Source organism: Suncus etruscus, chromosome 4 (genome assembly GCF_024139225.1).
Source record: "Suncus etruscus isolate mSunEtr1 chromosome 4, mSunEtr1.pri.cur, whole genome shotgun sequence".
In the NCBI taxonomy this organism is placed as follows: Eukaryota; Metazoa; Chordata; class Mammalia; order Eulipotyphla; family Soricidae; genus Suncus; species Suncus etruscus.
The window spans coordinates 39,150,917-39,169,452 of NC_064851.1; the positions used below are offsets into that span (position 1 = coordinate 39,150,917).

Below are 18,536 nucleotides of genomic sequence, written 5' to 3' on the forward strand. Positions count from 1 at the left end.
TTTACTTTATATCTAAAGTAGAGAGATACTAGTAATGGGAGTTGGGAGGACTGTCCCAACTCTAACTAGTAGCTGGAGATGGGCATAAATATATTTAATGAGCTTCAAGTTGACATCAGAACCAGGACACACTTATCTGGTGTGTCTGATTCTTAGTCCTTGTAGTCATATTTTATAACTGCTATATTGTTATTTATAATAATTATGCATCTGATTTTAGTTTCAAAATAGTTTTCCATCAAGAGAATCCTTTTGTTTTTACTTATTTAAGAATTTCTTTGGAAGTCCCCTTCTGTATGAAAGGTACATACTATTTTATTATATTCTAAACATTTTTTTCAACTACCATCTTATACTTAAATTTGCTTACAAACTCCCAAGCCAAGCCAATTCAAACCTATTCAATCCATCTTCTTTTATAAACACTTCAAATGTGTTTTGAATATTACTAAAAAGTTCAAATATCTTTTAGTAATTATTATAGTGTAGTAACATGGTTACAGTAGTGTTAACAATTATGAGCTTGATGTATAGACACTCCACCCCATCATCAAAGTATCCAAGACTCTCCACCACTACCCTTATGTCACTTTTAGACCTCCCCTCCCAAGTAAAGTGTTGAGCAAAATTTCATTTTCTGTTTCCTCACAGATGGTAAATGAACCTGCCAAGTTAATAGCTTGATGTAAACAATGAAGTTCTTAGAAAATATTTAACATGAAGATTATATATACACAGCTAAGGCAGTAACGACATTAGAATGTGAATTATAAATATATATTACAGATTAAACAATAGCCTTTCTGGCATAGACTTTCCATTCTGTAATGTACTTTTTAATTATATAAAATAGAAACAAATGTTTTAAAGTTAACCAAGTATTATTTATAAGGCTCAAATTACATCTTCCAATTAGTGTATATATAATTAGTCCTATAAGACCAATAGCAGAAGCTATGTCTAAATCCCTTCTGATAGCTCAAAATCAAACAGAGAATGTGTCACACAAATCAATAGTCTATAAATATTTTTATGTAAACATGAACATGAACAAACCATGTTTGTCATTAATATCAATAATTTTGATACAAATGCTTTCAAGGTTTCAGCAATTTTGCAAAGTGAGACTAGTAAGATTAATAAGTATAAATCATTAAAATTATTTACAGACTTGCATCCATTGTAAAGACACAATAATGGTAAGCAGGTGTTATGGTGTCAGCCTACTTGCATTTAAGTCTGGTTTGATCTTCTTGCTGTGATAAATTAATTCTCCATTTTTCAATAATTTAATCTGTGAAATATGAAGAGCAAGAGTATTTTTATCCTGAAAATTTTATAAGAATTAGTTAAATAATATAGTTAAAACACAACACAGTGCTAGGCATTTTATGTATTCTGTGATTTATATACAACATAAAGACATAGACAAATGTGCACAGCTTATTCAGAGTGGCTAAACTTTTTTTTATATTATACCAACCAAGAAAGGAGAGAAAGTAAAGGACACAAAGAACTTCATTTGCATGCTGCATATAGCTAACTATAGTGCAATCCCCAGCATTGTATAAGGTAGCCTGATCACTACCAGCATTCACCCCTGAACCTCTAGGAACTGATAGATGTGACCCAAAATCCCACACTTCCTATATATATTGTTTTTAAAACAAATTTCCCCTGAAGCCCAGATTTTTATTTCCTATTTAAAAAAGTATCTGAACTGATCATTCACAAATCAAATTACTTAAGCATATTCAGAAAAACTATTTTAATTCCTGTTATTATTTGCTTATTTGAAGCTAATGTTGATTTAGATGAGAGAGAAGTATTATAGCTGGTAAAATATCCTGATAAAAAGCAATAAATTGACATTTGTATTGATTATAACAAAATATTTTCTTTCTATTCCTCTGCTATAATATAGCATATTTTGCTTTGATAAAGTATTTAGAACAAATTAGAATTACATGATCTTTATTTCTCTCCATTTATTGTCTTGAAAAGAAAAAGAAAAGCAATAATGCATACACTAGAAGTTTTTATGTACTTATGTTCTCTTATTTATTTATTTTTTTGTTTCTTTTATCTTTTTACTTATATTCTCTTAAGCAGCTTGAAAGTACAGGTGAAAGTGTTAAACCTCACCATCAACTGAAGAAAACCGTGAGTGTGGATAGTAGTGTGGGAAACCACACTACCTTCCTTATTACATGGCAGACAGGTGGTCCCCCTGATATTGTGCTTTCTGATCCTCATGGAAGAAGATACTACACACGTGATTTTATAACCAATCTACCTTTTCAAACTGCTTGCCTCTTGATTCCAGGAATTACTACGGTGGGTACTGTGAGCTTGTTCATAATGGCTTTGGTCCAGAACATGACTTTCAATTGAATCTCATTGATTAAACACAATGTGTAAGGGAATCTTATTTTAATATAATGAAATTTATTTTTAATTTACAAAATAAATTTGTATGAGTATTAAAATTAAGGATTAACTAAGACATTAAAAACTTTACTAGATGATTTTATTTTTATTTTAATAATTAGGTAAGATGATTACAATAGTGTTACCCTTATGGTTTTGATAAATAAAATTACTGCATCCACCACCATCAAAGTGCCTTGGTAATAAAGGCTTCTCACTTTAATTAGTATTGACATAATATGAGTGTTTTTTGCTTATTTCCTTCTTCATAAAATCTACACTGATTTAGTTTTCTGTTATGTTTTAGGAAAAATGCACTTAGAATATATAATAGAAACACATACATTGTATATAGTTTGGTTTGGGGGGAGGCTCTACTATGCACTAGATTTTATTTTAGGAGTTTTACAGTAAACTACCATGACTGGAAGAAGAATGAGGCTCTCAGAGTGTGCAGGAAGGCTATGAATGCAGGAGAAAGCTTTCCTGAAAGTCAAGACAGCAGAATGGAAATCAGGAGAATGAAAGTTGGAGTGATATTCCATGTAGAGAGTATAATTTATAGGACGGTACAGAGAAAACTAATAAAATTCTTCACAGGTCTACATTCATTTCAATATGGTTTAACTGTACAGTAGCACATCAGTATGTGGAAAAAATGAAGAGTTAATGATGAAGTCAGAAAAAAAAGTATTGTCTGCCAGGGTTCCATTTGTATTGAAGAACTAAAGAGAGGAACTTGAGTCCTCAATATTTATAAAAGGAATCACTAAAATTCCTGGTCCTGGAAGTGAAATAAATTCAAACTATAATTCCCTACAGGTTTATCTAGCAATAAAAGCAGGTGGTGTTGTGAAAACCTTGGAAAATACTGAATATATTTAACTCTTAACCAGTATTATTCTTTGTAGCATTTCTTTTAGTTATTTTCGGAAGTGTAGCACAGGCCAAAGGATGTGGCTCAGTGGGAGAGGCACGGCTTGCCTGGATGAGGCCTTGAACTTGATGCTTTTCATCCCCCCAGCCACTCCAGAAAAATAACACCATACAAACAATGAAAAGACCCAAGAGCTTAGACTGATGCTTAAAATTTAGGATTGTGGGGTGTTTTTTTCCCTTTGCATTTGACAAAACAAAAGGTATTTGTCTTGCAGCCAGGACTCTGGACTTACACACTGAACAATACCCACTTTTCTAGCCAAGCTCTGACAGTGACAGTGTCTTCTCGTTCCTCTCATTCAACCACCTCTCCTACCACTGTGGAAGCCTTTGTGGAAAGAGACAGCACCCATTTCCCCCATCCTGTGAGAATCTATGCAACTGTGAGAAAGGGCTTTTACCCCCTTCTCCATGCCACTGTGACTGCTATAATTCAGCCACAGACTGCAGATCCTATTACGCTGAGACTTTTCGATGATGGTGCAGGTAACAAGGAAATCTGATTTCATTTTGTACTTTTTGATTTGTGAATGTTTGTTTCACTGATTTGAGGCCACACCGGTCGTGTTCAGGGCTTGATCTTGGCATTATGCAAAGGGGGAGTCATGTGTTCCTAGGATTGAATCCTGGTCTGCAGCATGCAAAGCATGTACTCTACACTCTAGTCCTCTGACCTATCTCCAAGGATCAAGGGCTGTTGTGTTTTGACACTACAATATCAGTATTAAGTCCATCTATCACTTTTTTTCATCCATTTTTATGAAGATTCCCACATTCTCAGAGAAATGATTCTCAGAGAGAATCATTGACAGACCAAGTAGCTTCTGGTGCAAGTATATGGGAAGATGAATGTGAACTTTAGAAACTTCTCCATGAGGTTTCTTGGGGTAGTGGTTTGATCAAAATAGTGGGAAAGATGTACTTGATTTCTATATTTTGGCTTTAACTTTTCTATGGCACTGACCAGAATAAGTTCTAACAGAAATGGTTTATATGTTCTTCTAACAAAGTCTACATTCCTCTAAGGTTCACCGGTTCTCTCATTCAATTATAGTATTGGAGAATAAAATGTAGAATTAGAGTGTGGGTGCCCTTCCTGCAGGGACACCCCAGTTAAGACGTGGCTATCCTTTCTTGGAGGGAGATGCAAACACAAAGACACGAAGACAGACAGACAGACAGAAAAGTGGGAAAAGGATTTCAGCCAAGACTGAACCCAATTCTAATTTATTGAAACTCAAGGCCTGGCTTATATATTTTTGTAGGCATAGTTCTGCTTGTACCTATAGAACAGGCATAACAGGATCCATTAGCAAATGAGATAATATGCAGATAATGAGATCTGTCTCTACTAGGTCAGGATAAACTGATAATGGAACCTATCTCCAGCAGGTGGGGTATAAAAGTAAGGTGACTTTAAATGTTTAATCCTTGAGGCTACCTATTTTGATTATGGCTCTCTGTTTGGTGCCCTTAAGTCTTTGATGGTTAACCTCTGTTTGGTGCCCTTAAGTCTTTGATGGTTAACATTCAATTTCTCAAGGCTGCCTGCAAGTGGGATATAAGGTGACAAATGTTTTACATTTAATTCCTGAGGTTACCTGCTTTGAGCAAAGTCACAAGGTCCTTCATTTTAACTAAGTAGTCTGCCTGTTCTAAGAAGCTCCCTACATTAGAGAATGAAAACCCAAGAGGTGATACAGAGAGATAATGTCTTTGGCTGTACTTGCTTGTAAAGAAAAAAAAATTGGCAAAAGAACCTGAAACACAGGCAATAGTTCTAGACTCTTCTTTAGTCAACTAGCTGATTAGAAAGATGGTAAAGACTGTATTTTGGTCTTAGGAAGACCAAACCAGCCACCTTAGTGGAATTAGATTAGATATTCTGACCAGTAGAAAAACAAAGTGAAGTACAGTGTTACTTCAAAGTGCTCATTCTTTATTACACATCTCAGATAACACAGCATCATATAAAGTAAACAACAGAACTAGGCCTTTATCTTTCCATGATCCTTCCCTTCATTTGTTGTCATTTCCATGATAGGAATTGCACACATGCTTGGTTGTGGTGCTTTCTGGGGATTGTCATTTTTGTTGTGGTGCTCACATATCTCGATTAGTGCTTACCAGAGAGGTCTCACTCCGTTTTTTTTTTTCAGAGCTGGCTATATGTAGCACTCCAGAAAGTACACATTCTGTAGCAGCATTGGCAAGGGTGGAGTTGGGATTCAAAATAATAAAACTTCTAAGACTAGATACATAGGAGTATTTGTACATAGGAGTGACACTGTGGATGAAACTCTATATCTCACCAAAAATATGGCAACACTTTTGCCATTGAGCCATACATAGGTCCCCTGATTATTTTTATAAAAAATTATCTTCACAATTTCTATTTTTTATCATTCTTAATCTACTCTTTCCTAACAAATTTAAGAGTAACTATAGATCTTAAAGTATATATTGAACTAAAAAAAATCAGGGGCTGGAGAAATAAAATAGCACAGTGGGAAGGATATTTGCCTTGCATACTTGCAATCCTTGGCATCCCATATGGTCCCCTGAGCCCTTTCAGGAGTGATTTTGGAGTGCAGAGCTAAGAGTAACCCCTGAGTGATTCCAGGTATGGCCCCAAAACCTAAAATAATGTCACAGTGACAGGGATCAGGGTTTAAAGAGGATGGAGCACATGCTTTCCAACTAGGTGCTCTTCGTTCCATTTCTAGTATCACATGGTTCATTGAGCATTTATAGGAATTGCCCCTAGTACTGTGCTAGGAGTAACAATTCACCTCCCAGTACCACTATATGTAATCCCCCAACCAAAATAACATTCCTATAGTCTATTGTTAAAGAATTTTTTTATGATTTTTGTGCTTGGCAACTCATTAGTACCTTGTCAAGGCAATTTTATATGATATTTATGAAATAAAATCCATTTAAGTGTTCTTAGTTGAAATTCATCTCAGAGTTATTCCAGAGAAGCCCTCTTGTTGGGCCAGTTGGAATGTATCCAATTGTTCTCATGCTGTTTATCTGTCCATGGCCATACCAATCATTATTCTTTGTGTATTATCTAAATAGGCACTTCATAGAATGTTGCTCCTTTGCTCCCTCCTAAGAGCTGAACTGAAGAAGAGCTTGTGATGCCATAGGAAAGATGTATCTGAGTCAACTCAATACTTTTCCCATCAATTTTTCTTTTAACCATTTCTTTTGTTCATTATCTTAGTGTAACTTTCTAAAAGAAAACATGGAAAAGATTGGATAGACATTAAAGTGCAAATTTGACTTTTATTCCAGTGGTTTCACATACACAAATAGTTGTTGGGTACTAATTTCTATCGTGGGAATGTGTTTCTGCTAAGAAAAAAATAGTAAGGTATTAAAAAAAATGCACAGGTATAAAAATCTTCCTAATGAATCCTATTTTCTCATGCTCTCTTAATCTCCACAAAAAGTTTGTGTGAGACCATATCCTGTTTTTATTGATGAGGAAATTAAGCAGATTTAAATCTTAAAAAATCAAATTCCCTAAGACCTTCCCAACTCAATATTTTTTCTTGGATTTTATTTTTCTGACTTTGTATTGGGAAGAGGTCACTGGTGTGTGGAGATATTTTGTCGTTATTTATAAACAAAGAACCTTACTAATCATTAAATCACTAAATAGCATAAGTGAGTTTATTTATACTAGTAACAGTATCTCTTAATTTTTGACCATAAATTTAGGTTGCATTGGGTCTCTATACATATTAGTGTTTGAGAAGTTGTATGAGAACTTTAAGGAGATTATTAAATTATTTTTAACATTAAAATAAACACAACTCATTTAACTCTAGAAAATTATTTTTTCCATGGTTCAGGAATCATAGGGATAAATTATAGAGCCACTGGATTTTCAGTCACTTGGTAATATCAAAAGTATTTTTTTTTCTGGCAGCTTGTTAAAATAAGAAGATGGGAATCAAATGTTTTATTCAATGACTTAAGTGGATATCAACTATGATTACTATGTTGACATTTAACTTTTTAATAAATCTACACAGGTGCTGATGTTATAAAAAATGATGGAATTTATTCAAGGTATTTTTTCTCCTTCACTGAGAATGGTAGATACAGCTTGAAAGTGCATGTCAGTCATTCATTTGGCATAAGCACTCTAGCCAACTCTGTTCCAGGGAGTCATGCCATGTACATACCAGGTTACATAGAAAATGGTAAGAATCATTTGCAATATCATTTGAATTACACAATTTAATGTATATGTCTCTGATAAGCTCCTGTATGCATGCATGTGTATGAGACAGGTGAGAGAAATATAATTTAAAAACTTTATACGTATGTTGATTACAATTTATTTCTTCATTTCTAATTATTCATGGCTCTGAATGACAGAAGGACCATAGACAGAACTTACAGATATTATTAACCTTTATTTAACTTATTATTTTGACTATTTGATTTGTGAATGATCACAAATACTAACAGATAAAGATATTGAATTTTCTTAGTTAAAACTGTGTTTCCTCCAAAGGGGGATAGGTAAGATAAAAGGCAAAGAGTTAGAAATAAAAAGATGAAATAGACTAAGTAGACCATAAAGAAAATGTCTGAGTATTGATATTACTGACACTGACTATTTCCTGAATATATCTCTCTTCTTTCTGATAAAAGTGACAAAAAGAGATAACAAAATAGGCATCTTTGTTCAACATCACCATTGCTATAGTTGCTAATGGGAAGCAATGATTAAAGTATAACAGACAAAATGATGGTACAATATTTAAAACAATCTAAAAAATTATAAACATTTTTTTTATTCGAGAAAATCAACCAGTGGGGCCTGAGGGCCAATCCCGGTTATTCTCTTACCACGGGTATATTTACTGGTCCTAAAGTGCCTATGTGGTGCCAGGATTGAACCTGCAACTTCCTCATGCAAAGCATGCATTCTAGTCACTTGAGCTATCTCCCTGACCCTTATATACTTTACTAACATCATTCTAATTTAAGTACCTATATTATTTTCCTTTCACAACACCTAACTACTTTGTGCGGGCATACTTGAAGTTGCTCAGGACTTACTGCGGGGTCTGAGCTCAGGGACCACTCCAGATGGGGCTCAGGATACCATATATGGTTCTGGAAATCAAACCTGGGTTGCCGCATACAATGTAAACTCCTTGACCTACTATAATATCTCTGAATAATAGCACCCTAACTTCTTTTCCTTTCTATATTTATAATATATATTCATTAATATAACTATAAGCTTCATATTGTTTAGCTTGTGATTCTTTTGTTGTTGTTTTGATCACACCCGACAAGGTTCAGAGCTCAGTTATGGCTCTGCTCTCAGGGATTACTCCTGGCTGTGCTTGGAGCACCATATTGAATTCTGGGGATCAAAATTGGGTTAGCCACATACAAGGCAAGTGCCTTATTTATTATTCCACCAGACCTTACCTGTAATTCTTAATACAGCATATCATTCTAACATCAAAATATATTTTTAAGAATCTCTCAATAATCTGCGAAAAGCAAGCTATTAAACAATTATAATTTATTTGGTTACTCTTTTCTTTGTTGTGCCAGGAAATATCCAGATGAATGCCCCACAAAAATCAGTGGGCATGAATGAAGAGGATCAAAAGTGGGACATTAGTCGAGTAAGCTCTGGGGGCTCATTTGCTGTGAAGGGGGTTCCAAATGACCCCCATCCTGATGTGTTTCCTCCATGCAAAATTATTGACCTGGAAGCCGCAAGAGTGGAAGGCGAAGTGACTTTATCTTGGACAGCACCTGGAGAAGACGTTGATCAGGGGAGGGGTAAGTTTGTTAGTTTCATTATCTATTTGCTAAATGGTGGCATTTCTAATAATTTCTAGTTTCTTAGAACTAACAGAACTGCAGTGGACTGCCAAGAAATTCTTGAATTATTGTTAAATAGCCTTATATCCTGGAGTCTGGAAATGAGTATGTTGTGTCAGCTCTCCAGAATTGAAGAGGCCCTAGTAAACTAGCTAACATTAATCATCTAGAAAAATGACTGGAAACATAAATACTAAAACAGTGGTCTTAGTTGCAGAAATGAGATTTGTTTTGTGTTACAGAGCATCGATTTCCAAATACTGTAGGTGATTTTTTTTCCTGCTTATTGAATAGTAACTATTTATTCAAAGATTTACACGTAATGGTGGGGTAAATAATTTCTACAAATAATGAGAAGTTGGTGCATTTTCCAATCCCACTTATGGCCACATTTTTTGGACACTGAAATGAATTCCCTGAGTAGAAAATTTTACCTTTGTTTTGATAAACATTAATGATGCTGCCTTCATTTTCTTTTCTATGCCACAAATAGTCTTTCACCACTATCTCTTGATACACATATCAATATCATGAAAACGTGTTTACCATAGATAAAATAGTTTATACCCATTGCCTCTGGTTAAGATTCTTGTAGATAACTTCTTGTGGGGTCCCGTTTACTCCTTTATTTGTTATTTGTGTAATCTCAAAGAGCTCCAGAATGAGAAATTGATTCCCATCCCCTTATCTCCTTTTGGGTGGAAATCTCGGTAATATTTATCTGCAGCAAATAATCCACACAGACAGGAGGGTAAAGGGGTAAAAGGTTGAGCGCAAAGAGTCCTTTGTCAGCCTACTGCCAGCTCCAAAAAAACACCTGGAGCCACCCAGCAAACTCTGCCAAAAGACCCCCAAAGCCTCGCTCCCAAACTATTTATTCCACTCTCAACAGCGCCCCCACCTCGAAGATCAAGGTGGGACCACAGGCAAAGAATAATCTTATGGAAATGTTTTCATATACAACAACTTCTCTATTTAGAATTTAGTGTCTTAGAATTTTGCTTTTCTTACTTCTAATTTAGGTCTTTTTGCACTGGTGAACGGGGGTGTAGTTTATGACTGTAACCCAACTACAAACATGTTTGTGACTATGGTGCTTAAATAAAAATATTTTAATATAAAGTATTACCAGAAATAGTTTATTGAAACCGTTGTGATTTAGAGAGTCTGTCATAGCTAGATTTCAGAAATATAATGAATCAGTCAGTGTCAATCCCACCACCAGAGTCGACCTTCCTCCACAAATATTTCCCAAGTGCATCCCATACCACACCCCGTCGCACAGCCTGCCAGTATAACAGGCCCATTTTAAGTTTAGATTGTTAATGTTTAGGTTTCTTGATTCCATTGTTGTTGCCTTTAGATTGAATATTTAGTGCTGTCTTTTTTTAACACTACCAATGTACCTGAAACCTCTTGGCCTCTAGCCCCCATCCTTTTTTGTACTTGTATTTCTCCTCTTCCACTCAGTTTCTTTAAGTTCCACAGCCAGAAGTACTCAGAACTTTCCCCTGGCTCTGTGCTCAGAGATCACTACTGGAAAGCTCAGAGATCATACCTAAGTGATGCTTGAAGGTTATATGCAGAATTGGGGATAGAACCTGGGTCAGTTACATACAAAGCAAGCACCTTATGCACTGTACTATCTCTCCAGTTCTGTCTTCAAATACTTTTTTCTCTGAATCTAGCTTTACTTACCAGATAGGGCAGGAAAATACTCTCTTTACTAAATTTTAAGTATTCTTTTGAAGTTCAAAGCTTTGAAAGAATTGGAAATCTGTATTTGTCATGCCCCCTTTATTATAGAAACAGCTATAACTTAAATGTCATAAAATTAAAAACATTTTATTCTTCTGATTTCCAAAGAAAGAATTTCTTCACCTTCTTCTGAAACTTCACTGATAGCTCCCTTAAGGCCAAGCTGCCTGACTTTGATAATGCTTCCTCTGACTTTAAAAATTATGTTCTTACATAACCATATTATCTTTAAAAATTGCTGAGAATTTGTTGCTTCTGAATAAAGCTATTCAGTAACAGTGATGTTTCTTCCCCCTACCCTTCACCCAACGCTCAGTAATTCTTCAAGCTGGAAGAACACTCAATGTAGGAAAAGCCTAAAATAATCTTTAGAGGACATCTTGGGTTTCCAGTGAAAAGAGGAAATGGGAAATGTTCCTACTGGTAGAGAGCTTTCCTTGAAGATGGGGCCAAGACTTCAACTTGCTTTTTCTGTCCTCAGTCCAAACCCAGGACTTTCCAAATGATGCATGTGTTAAAGAGAGTAATAGAATGTTAGCTTTAGTAACTGGAAAAGTAGAAATTTGGAGGAAATAAAACATAAGTGAAATCACAGTTCAGGGGGAAGTTATATAATACAGTAATTAAGATTTGGAATCATACTGCTCATGTTTTCTCTATGTAACAACAGACAAGTTACTTCTCTAAACTTTAGTTTCTTTTTGAAAGAGCAGAGAATGAGAATACCCATCTCAGAGGGTTTGTGAAGAGAATCAAATAAGACAAGGTTCAGAGAGAGAGTTTAAAATACTGGCAAGTCCATTTTATTTTCCCTCAGTGAATATCAATATTTATAACACTAAGGACACAGTTGGATTTTTACATGTTATATTCTAATTACCTGGCTTACTAAAATGGAATGTTCCTGTGAGAGTTGGCCATTCCATAGTTTCTTGAATATAGTCATAGGATTACTTTAAGAGGATAAACTATACTGTAAAAGAATTAGAAACTAAACCTAGAGAAGTATAGGAACACAAGAATACAAAACCTAGCTGCACTCTCTTTTTATCACAGAGAGAAGAAAGTAAGTGGAAAAGGAAATATGATCAATGGAGTAAATGGAGAGAGAAATATGATCAATGGAAGGAGACTATCTAGGAATGCATAAATTTAGTGTTTAGCCATTGCAGTTGCACAGCAGTCCTGCTGAATTTTTAATAGTTACTCATAATAAAAAGTATATGGGACTTAGACTAGAAAAAAAGAGTTCATTTTTAGCACTTGTAACTCCTCACAGTTGACTGCAACATTATATTTAACTCTTGAATCTCAACCCCTTTTTTTGAAAAAATGGGATAACCAACATCACAGAAGAAAGAACTATGTGTAATTCTTTTAAATTATGAAAAAATACTTTTTACATTATGTGTGAGAAGACTGGGAGACATCACAGAAGTGTTTCCTTCACAGAAAATAATGGATCTAGAACAATGGTTTGTTCTACAATGTGTATAGAGTAGATGGTCAGCTTAGTTTCTCACCTATATCTGTCCCACTGTATTAAAAAACAATGGAAACAACTCAGCTCCAAGGAAATACATTCAAAGGAAATGGACTGATTGATAAGTATAAATATGAGGGTTATTTTGTTTTGCAGCCTTGATAAGGCTTTTGTGATTATTACTCAGTCATAGAAATAGTCTCATTTTTAACAAATTATTATAGATTTTCAAATTGTTCATCAAATGATCATCAGAATATTTTCATATTTCAAATGGAAACATAAAATCCAATGATTTTCATTTCTCAGGACAAATTTTTTCTTTGAAAGTTTTATATTAATTTTCAAATGTATTTTAGCCATTTAAAAGCATAATTATAAAAATATTTAAATAACTAAAATAAAATAAAAATTGTGATACCAGTAGAATGTCTCAGTTCTACAAGTAGTAGCTTATTTTTAATCTAGTATTTTATGTAGAATTATTAATGAAAGGTCATTAATAACAATTTGTTGGTTTTGAAGGACATATACAGTGGTGTTCAGGTATTCCTCCTGGCCCTACACTCTGGAATTACTTCTGGTTCTGTTCAAGGAACCATATTGGGGTGCTGGGAATCCAACCTAGGTTGGCTGCATGCAAGGCAAAAAAAAACTTATTCAGATAGTTTGAAAATCAAAAAGCACGGGGTGAATTATTTACTCCCAAACTATACACTTTACATAGTTGTTTAGATGATGAATATTGCTATATTGTTATATTATAATTTGTAAAATCAAAATAATGTAATAAAATTATAAAAATAAAATCCCTGCCCTATTCCATAATATTTATTTATGTCTATAATATGAATTTTTCTTAATTTATCATAGTCTTCTGGCATTAATAGTATGCTATAGCTTCGCCTTCAATGAGAATATCTTTAAAAGTAAAATTCCATTAAATCTTTGTCACAATTTGGTAAATAAATTAATTAAATTAATTAGTATAAATAATTCAATTTATCATATATTCATAGTATATTATATTTTATATTTATATTATTATTGTTACATGTTTCTATTATATTTATAGTAACAATGAAGTATTTATTTAACTAATTAAATAATTGTGATTAGTACAGATGATCAAATATGAATAATTAAATCAAAAGTATTAAATAAAATATTTAATTATTTAATTCTGAGACCCAATCTTTATTCTTCTGCAAATATTGTGAAGAAAAATATCCATTATATATTATATATTTACTAACTCTTCTAACCTGGCAAGAGTCAGACTCCAAACTATCTCTCTTATTATGCACATTTGTATAAAACTTCGCTATTTTTCCCTCTGAAATTCTTTTTTAATGCACACATACATAATTAAAGGTGTTTCAATGAATTGAAAGATGCTAACAAACAAAACTTGGGTCTTTTATTCAATTCTCAACTACTCTGACAATTCTCAAACTGATTCCTTTGATTTTTCTTGCACTAAGGGTTGCTGGTTTGGATTCTCAGTGATCTAAACTAGAAAGGAGAGTGATTTCAAGAGAAAACACAAGCTTGCATGATTATTCTTAACCTTGTCCTCTTCCTTTAAGGATTATATCCTTCAATATATGACTATTTTTATCTGAATCCTATAATTCAATGGCATATTTTTCCCTTTCTTCAGAGTTTATACCTATTATTTGCAAAAAAGTTTAGTCTAGTGGAACCACTTACCTATTATCTGAAGAAGTAAACTTTATCTTTGGTTTCAATTACAAGCATTTTTGTCAGATATAATTCATGCTTAAGCTTTCTGATTTGTGAACTCAAACTTAAAAAATTTTAATGATCTCTGAACTTTGAGTTCTAAAACTACCTCAAGACTACACTTGAATTTAGTTATCTCTTCAACTAAATAAACAAATTTATGTAAAATATTTATCGCTTTGTAGTTTATTCTAAAAATATTACCATATAAAAAGAATTTTATTTTTCAATTTTTTATCCACCAAATGGAATGGTCACACCACTATTTTTCATGTTATTTACATTTATTCCATTAATTTTAAATTTATTTCTACTAAAAACTAAATTTTTATTTGACCTATACTTAAGACATTTATTTACCCGTGCACTAGCATGTGAAGTTTTTAGTTGAAACATAACAGTATTTTTTATATCTTATGGGAAAAGTCTTCACAGTGCCAATTTTCTTTGTATGGTCAACACTGATTATTTCTTTTTAGTTAATCTTTAGAATAAGTTTGCTAAAATAGATACTGAGAGCATTTAGAATCATGTAAATTTGTAAGATAACTGCTATGCTGAATCTTATTATTAATAGATGAATCCTCTTGCACTGGTTTTGATATATTATTTTTTACTTCAGCTAACAGCTATGAAATAAGAATGAGTAAAGATCTACAGAATATTCGTGATGACTTTAACAGTGGCATTTTAGTGAACACATCAAAGCTAAATCCTCAGCAAGCTGGAACCAAGGAGAAATTTACGTTTTCACCATATCTTTTTACAAATGAACCTGAGAATCATCTTGATGAAGATACTCAAGAGCACAGAATTTATGTGGCAATAAGAGCAATTGATAAGAACTCTTTAAAGTCTGCTGTATCTAATATTGTCCAATTATCTTTCTTTACTCCCCAAAATTCTGCTACTGTATCTTTCAAAAAGAGTCTTATATTGAAAGGAGTTTTGACAGCAATGGGTTTAATAGTAATCATTTGTTTGAGTATAGTTGTAATACACTTTAATTTAAACAAGAATAAAAGACCAGACAAGAGTGAAAATGGAACAAAATTGTTATGATCAAAGGTACAAAATCTTAAATGTAGGACTTATGACATTTGTACTTTCTGAAATTATATTAATAAAGTCGAGTAAACATAAAACCATTAAATACTTTGATTTTGATCATATAGTTCAATTTTTTACATGATAAATGGGAAAATCTTTTGGGGAAATTATTAAAACTGTGAACTTTAAATAAAATAATAAAAATTATTCTCCATGATAGTAACTTCAGAGACAAAGGTTCATAAAAAAAATGATCAAAGAGAAACTAAAGGCTTCTGTATCCAAGGGAAAAAAATAGCTCCAAGGGAAAAAGAAAGTTAGGCCTGGGTGATATAGTATAACTATCTATATGGAGTAATTTTTAATGATTTTGAATAATTTTTTATTTCCACATGTCTATTCAGAGGAAGTCTCTTCCCTGTGATTAAAGATCATACTTAACTTCAAATATGAAACTTTTATTGTAGTCGTTTACTATTGCATTTAGTTACACATATTGCAGGTCAAATTCCAGTGCTAATTCTCGAATAAATCCTGGTTCATTGTTAAGAGATAAATTTAAAATGCAGCTCATTCTTATCTTGTGGTGCCTGGCTTTGTAACAAAGGTATATTGAATTTATTCTTTTGTAAGTTACAACTCTTTGCAAGTTATTGCTATTATTCAATGAATTCAGTTTACTCTCATAGGACTTGCAGTATATCTAGTTATATAGGATTTTATTCAATTTCAATCAAAGAAAACGGTAATGAAGAAGAGACTAGCCTTTGGAAATGATGAACTGTTTTATTTTAATTTTTAAAAAATACCTATGGAACCTTTCTCTATCAAGAATTATTTACGTAAACGTGGTAGGAGTGAATAAAGAGGAAAAAAGCAGAGGCCATAATGAATTTTTTATTATCAACTTTTATTTATTAATTCTACTTATCTGATTTTAAAACTATTACTGAGATATAAAATCATTTTCTTTATATATAATAACTAAAATTTATTGAAAAATATAAAAAAAACAATGGAGATCAATGACTAGTCTTAGAATCAGAACAATTTAGAATAAAAGTTGGATGGAATTTTTAAGAGAGCATTGAGGACAAATGAATAAAATAAAACAGACAGAAAGAGCATCTGGCCAGTGTTCAGGAGAGAAACAACTAACTGATTTCTACCTAAAAGTTACCTTCTTTCAGGTCAGACTACATGCCAGGTCTGGTCTGTTACTGTCTGAGTCTATAGCACCTAAATCTTCACAGAAGGAAATAATAAATCCCCCAGAACAACCAGTCCCTCCACTTTGTACTGTCATCATGTCTGAAAGTTGCTTCACTATAGTTTTAGGAGGTTAATAAAATATTCAGATTAGTGTGTGGATTTTAAGGTTTCAACACTTTTCTCATTTTACAGACAATACAATAGAGGTTTAAGTGAAGACTCACTTAATGAGCATCATGCTATGAATAGGTTCAGAAGACATAAAGATTTGGAAAGAGGCCAGAGCGATGGCACAAATAGTAAGGCATCTGCCTTGCCTGTGCTAGCCTACGATGTATCGTGATTCGATCCCCTGGCATCCCATATGATCCCCCAAGCCAGGAGTGATTTCTGAGTGCATAGCCAGGAGTAACACCTTAGCATCAGTCACCAGGTGTAGCCCACAAAGCGAAGAAGAAGAAGAAGGAGAAGGAGAAGGAGAAGGAGAAGGAGAAGGAGAAGGAGAAGGAGGAGAAGGAGGAGGAGGAAGAGGAGGAGGAGGAAGAAGAAGAAGAAGAAGAAGGAAGGAAGGAAGAGAGAGAGAAAGAAAGAAAGAAAGAAAGAAAGAAAGAAAGAAAGAAAGAAAGAAAGAAAGAAAGAAAGAAAGAAAGAAAGAAAGAAAGAAAGAAAGAAAGAAAGAAAGAAAGAAAGAAAGAAAGAAAGAAAGAAAGAAAGCAAAAAGAAAATGAAAAATAGATTTGGGAAATAGAAAAATATAATAAGACAGACATTCTAGCAATCATCATAATAGAATTATTATAAAGTATCCTAGACAAATAATAACAAGTAGAAGCAGACAGTCATTGTGCCAGGGAGAAGGAGAAACTATGAGAAACTGCTTTTTGGTAGAATAGAACATGAATAGCTACATAATTATTCATTTGTTCTGATATTGCAAGAAAATTAAAGAAAATGTCAGGGACTGAAGGTGATGTAGGGTGAACATTCTTATTGTTATTGGACTTACTATTATTATCACTAACTTAAAATGCCAGGTTTGTTGCTTTTATGCAGCAATTAGGTTATGGTCTATAAGCTAACAGCAATGTTTTTCCAATGTTTATTTTATTCTTTTAGAGGTATGATAAAATATCCATGAGAAACAAAAGCAAGAAATAGATTTTCTGGGAATGAATTTTATATCCTTTATGCACTTATTGATGCTTATATGTGCCTTAATGCATTCCCCTAAAAATAACTTTGCATACGAATAACAATAAGAGAAAATATACAAAAAAAGTATTTCATTATTAGGTTTTTCTTTTTCCTATAGCAAATTATTCTTTAATAAATTGATTCACTTAAAACTCAAATTGAAAAGGCCAGAGCGATAGCACAGCAGGTAAGGCATTTCACTTGCATGTGGCTGACCAGGATTTGATCCCAGTACAGAACCAAGAATACCCCCTGAGCACTGCTTGTGTGTGGCCCCAAAACAAAACAAAACAAAGCAAAACCCAATGTGATTAGTTCAATTACATTAATGGCAGAATTGTTTATATTGAACCCATACTTTTACTATTAAGAATTGTAATACCACTCCTAGAGATATAACTTAAGAACCCACATATACCATGCAGAAAAGCCCTCTGCAGTCTTGTATCCATCACAACACTATTTACCAATAGCCAGACTCTAGAAACAACCCACAAACCCAAGGCTAAAGAAACTGTGGTACATCTACACACTGGAATGTTGAAATAACAGGTCTTCATTATATTCAGGATAATTCTCCTTCTCCAGTGTTTTTTGCTCATTGGATTGAAGCACCTTTGGACTGAAATAGCTTTTGGATTGGTCCATTATACCCTATCTATTCTCCACGCAGGGTGTGGTCTCTTCCTTCCCTATATAGACCCCAGGTCTCATGGAGAAACTGCAGTTTCTTTTTTCCACAAATGAGCTATCTGCTACTGGTCTCAGTGTTAATGGGGGAAGGTTGTGGTGGAATTTTCCTGGACCCTTACCATCCCCTTCAACTTGTGTGGATTATTTTCTATGTTGG

At 33.5% G+C, this 18,536-nt stretch overlaps 1 protein-coding gene across 1 annotated transcript in view; it reads left to right on the plus strand.

Moving 5' to 3' along the window:
- The window catches only part of CLCA2 (chloride channel accessory 2), a 35,087-nt gene extending 19,769 nt beyond the window's left edge, over positions 1-15,318 (plus strand). The window contains exons 10-14 of the mRNA XM_049771245.1: positions 2,113-2,337; positions 3,585-3,855; positions 7,419-7,589; positions 8,968-9,201; positions 14,853-15,318. Of these exons, the coding sequence (XP_049627202.1) occupies positions 2,113-2,337; positions 3,585-3,855; positions 7,419-7,589; positions 8,968-9,201; positions 14,853-15,292 (1,341 nt within the window). The 3' untranslated portion in view covers positions 15,293-15,318. The remainder of the gene's footprint in view (positions 1-2,112; positions 2,338-3,584; positions 3,856-7,418; positions 7,590-8,967; positions 9,202-14,852) is intronic.
- The last annotated feature ends 3,218 nt before the right edge of the window (positions 15,319-18,536 follow it).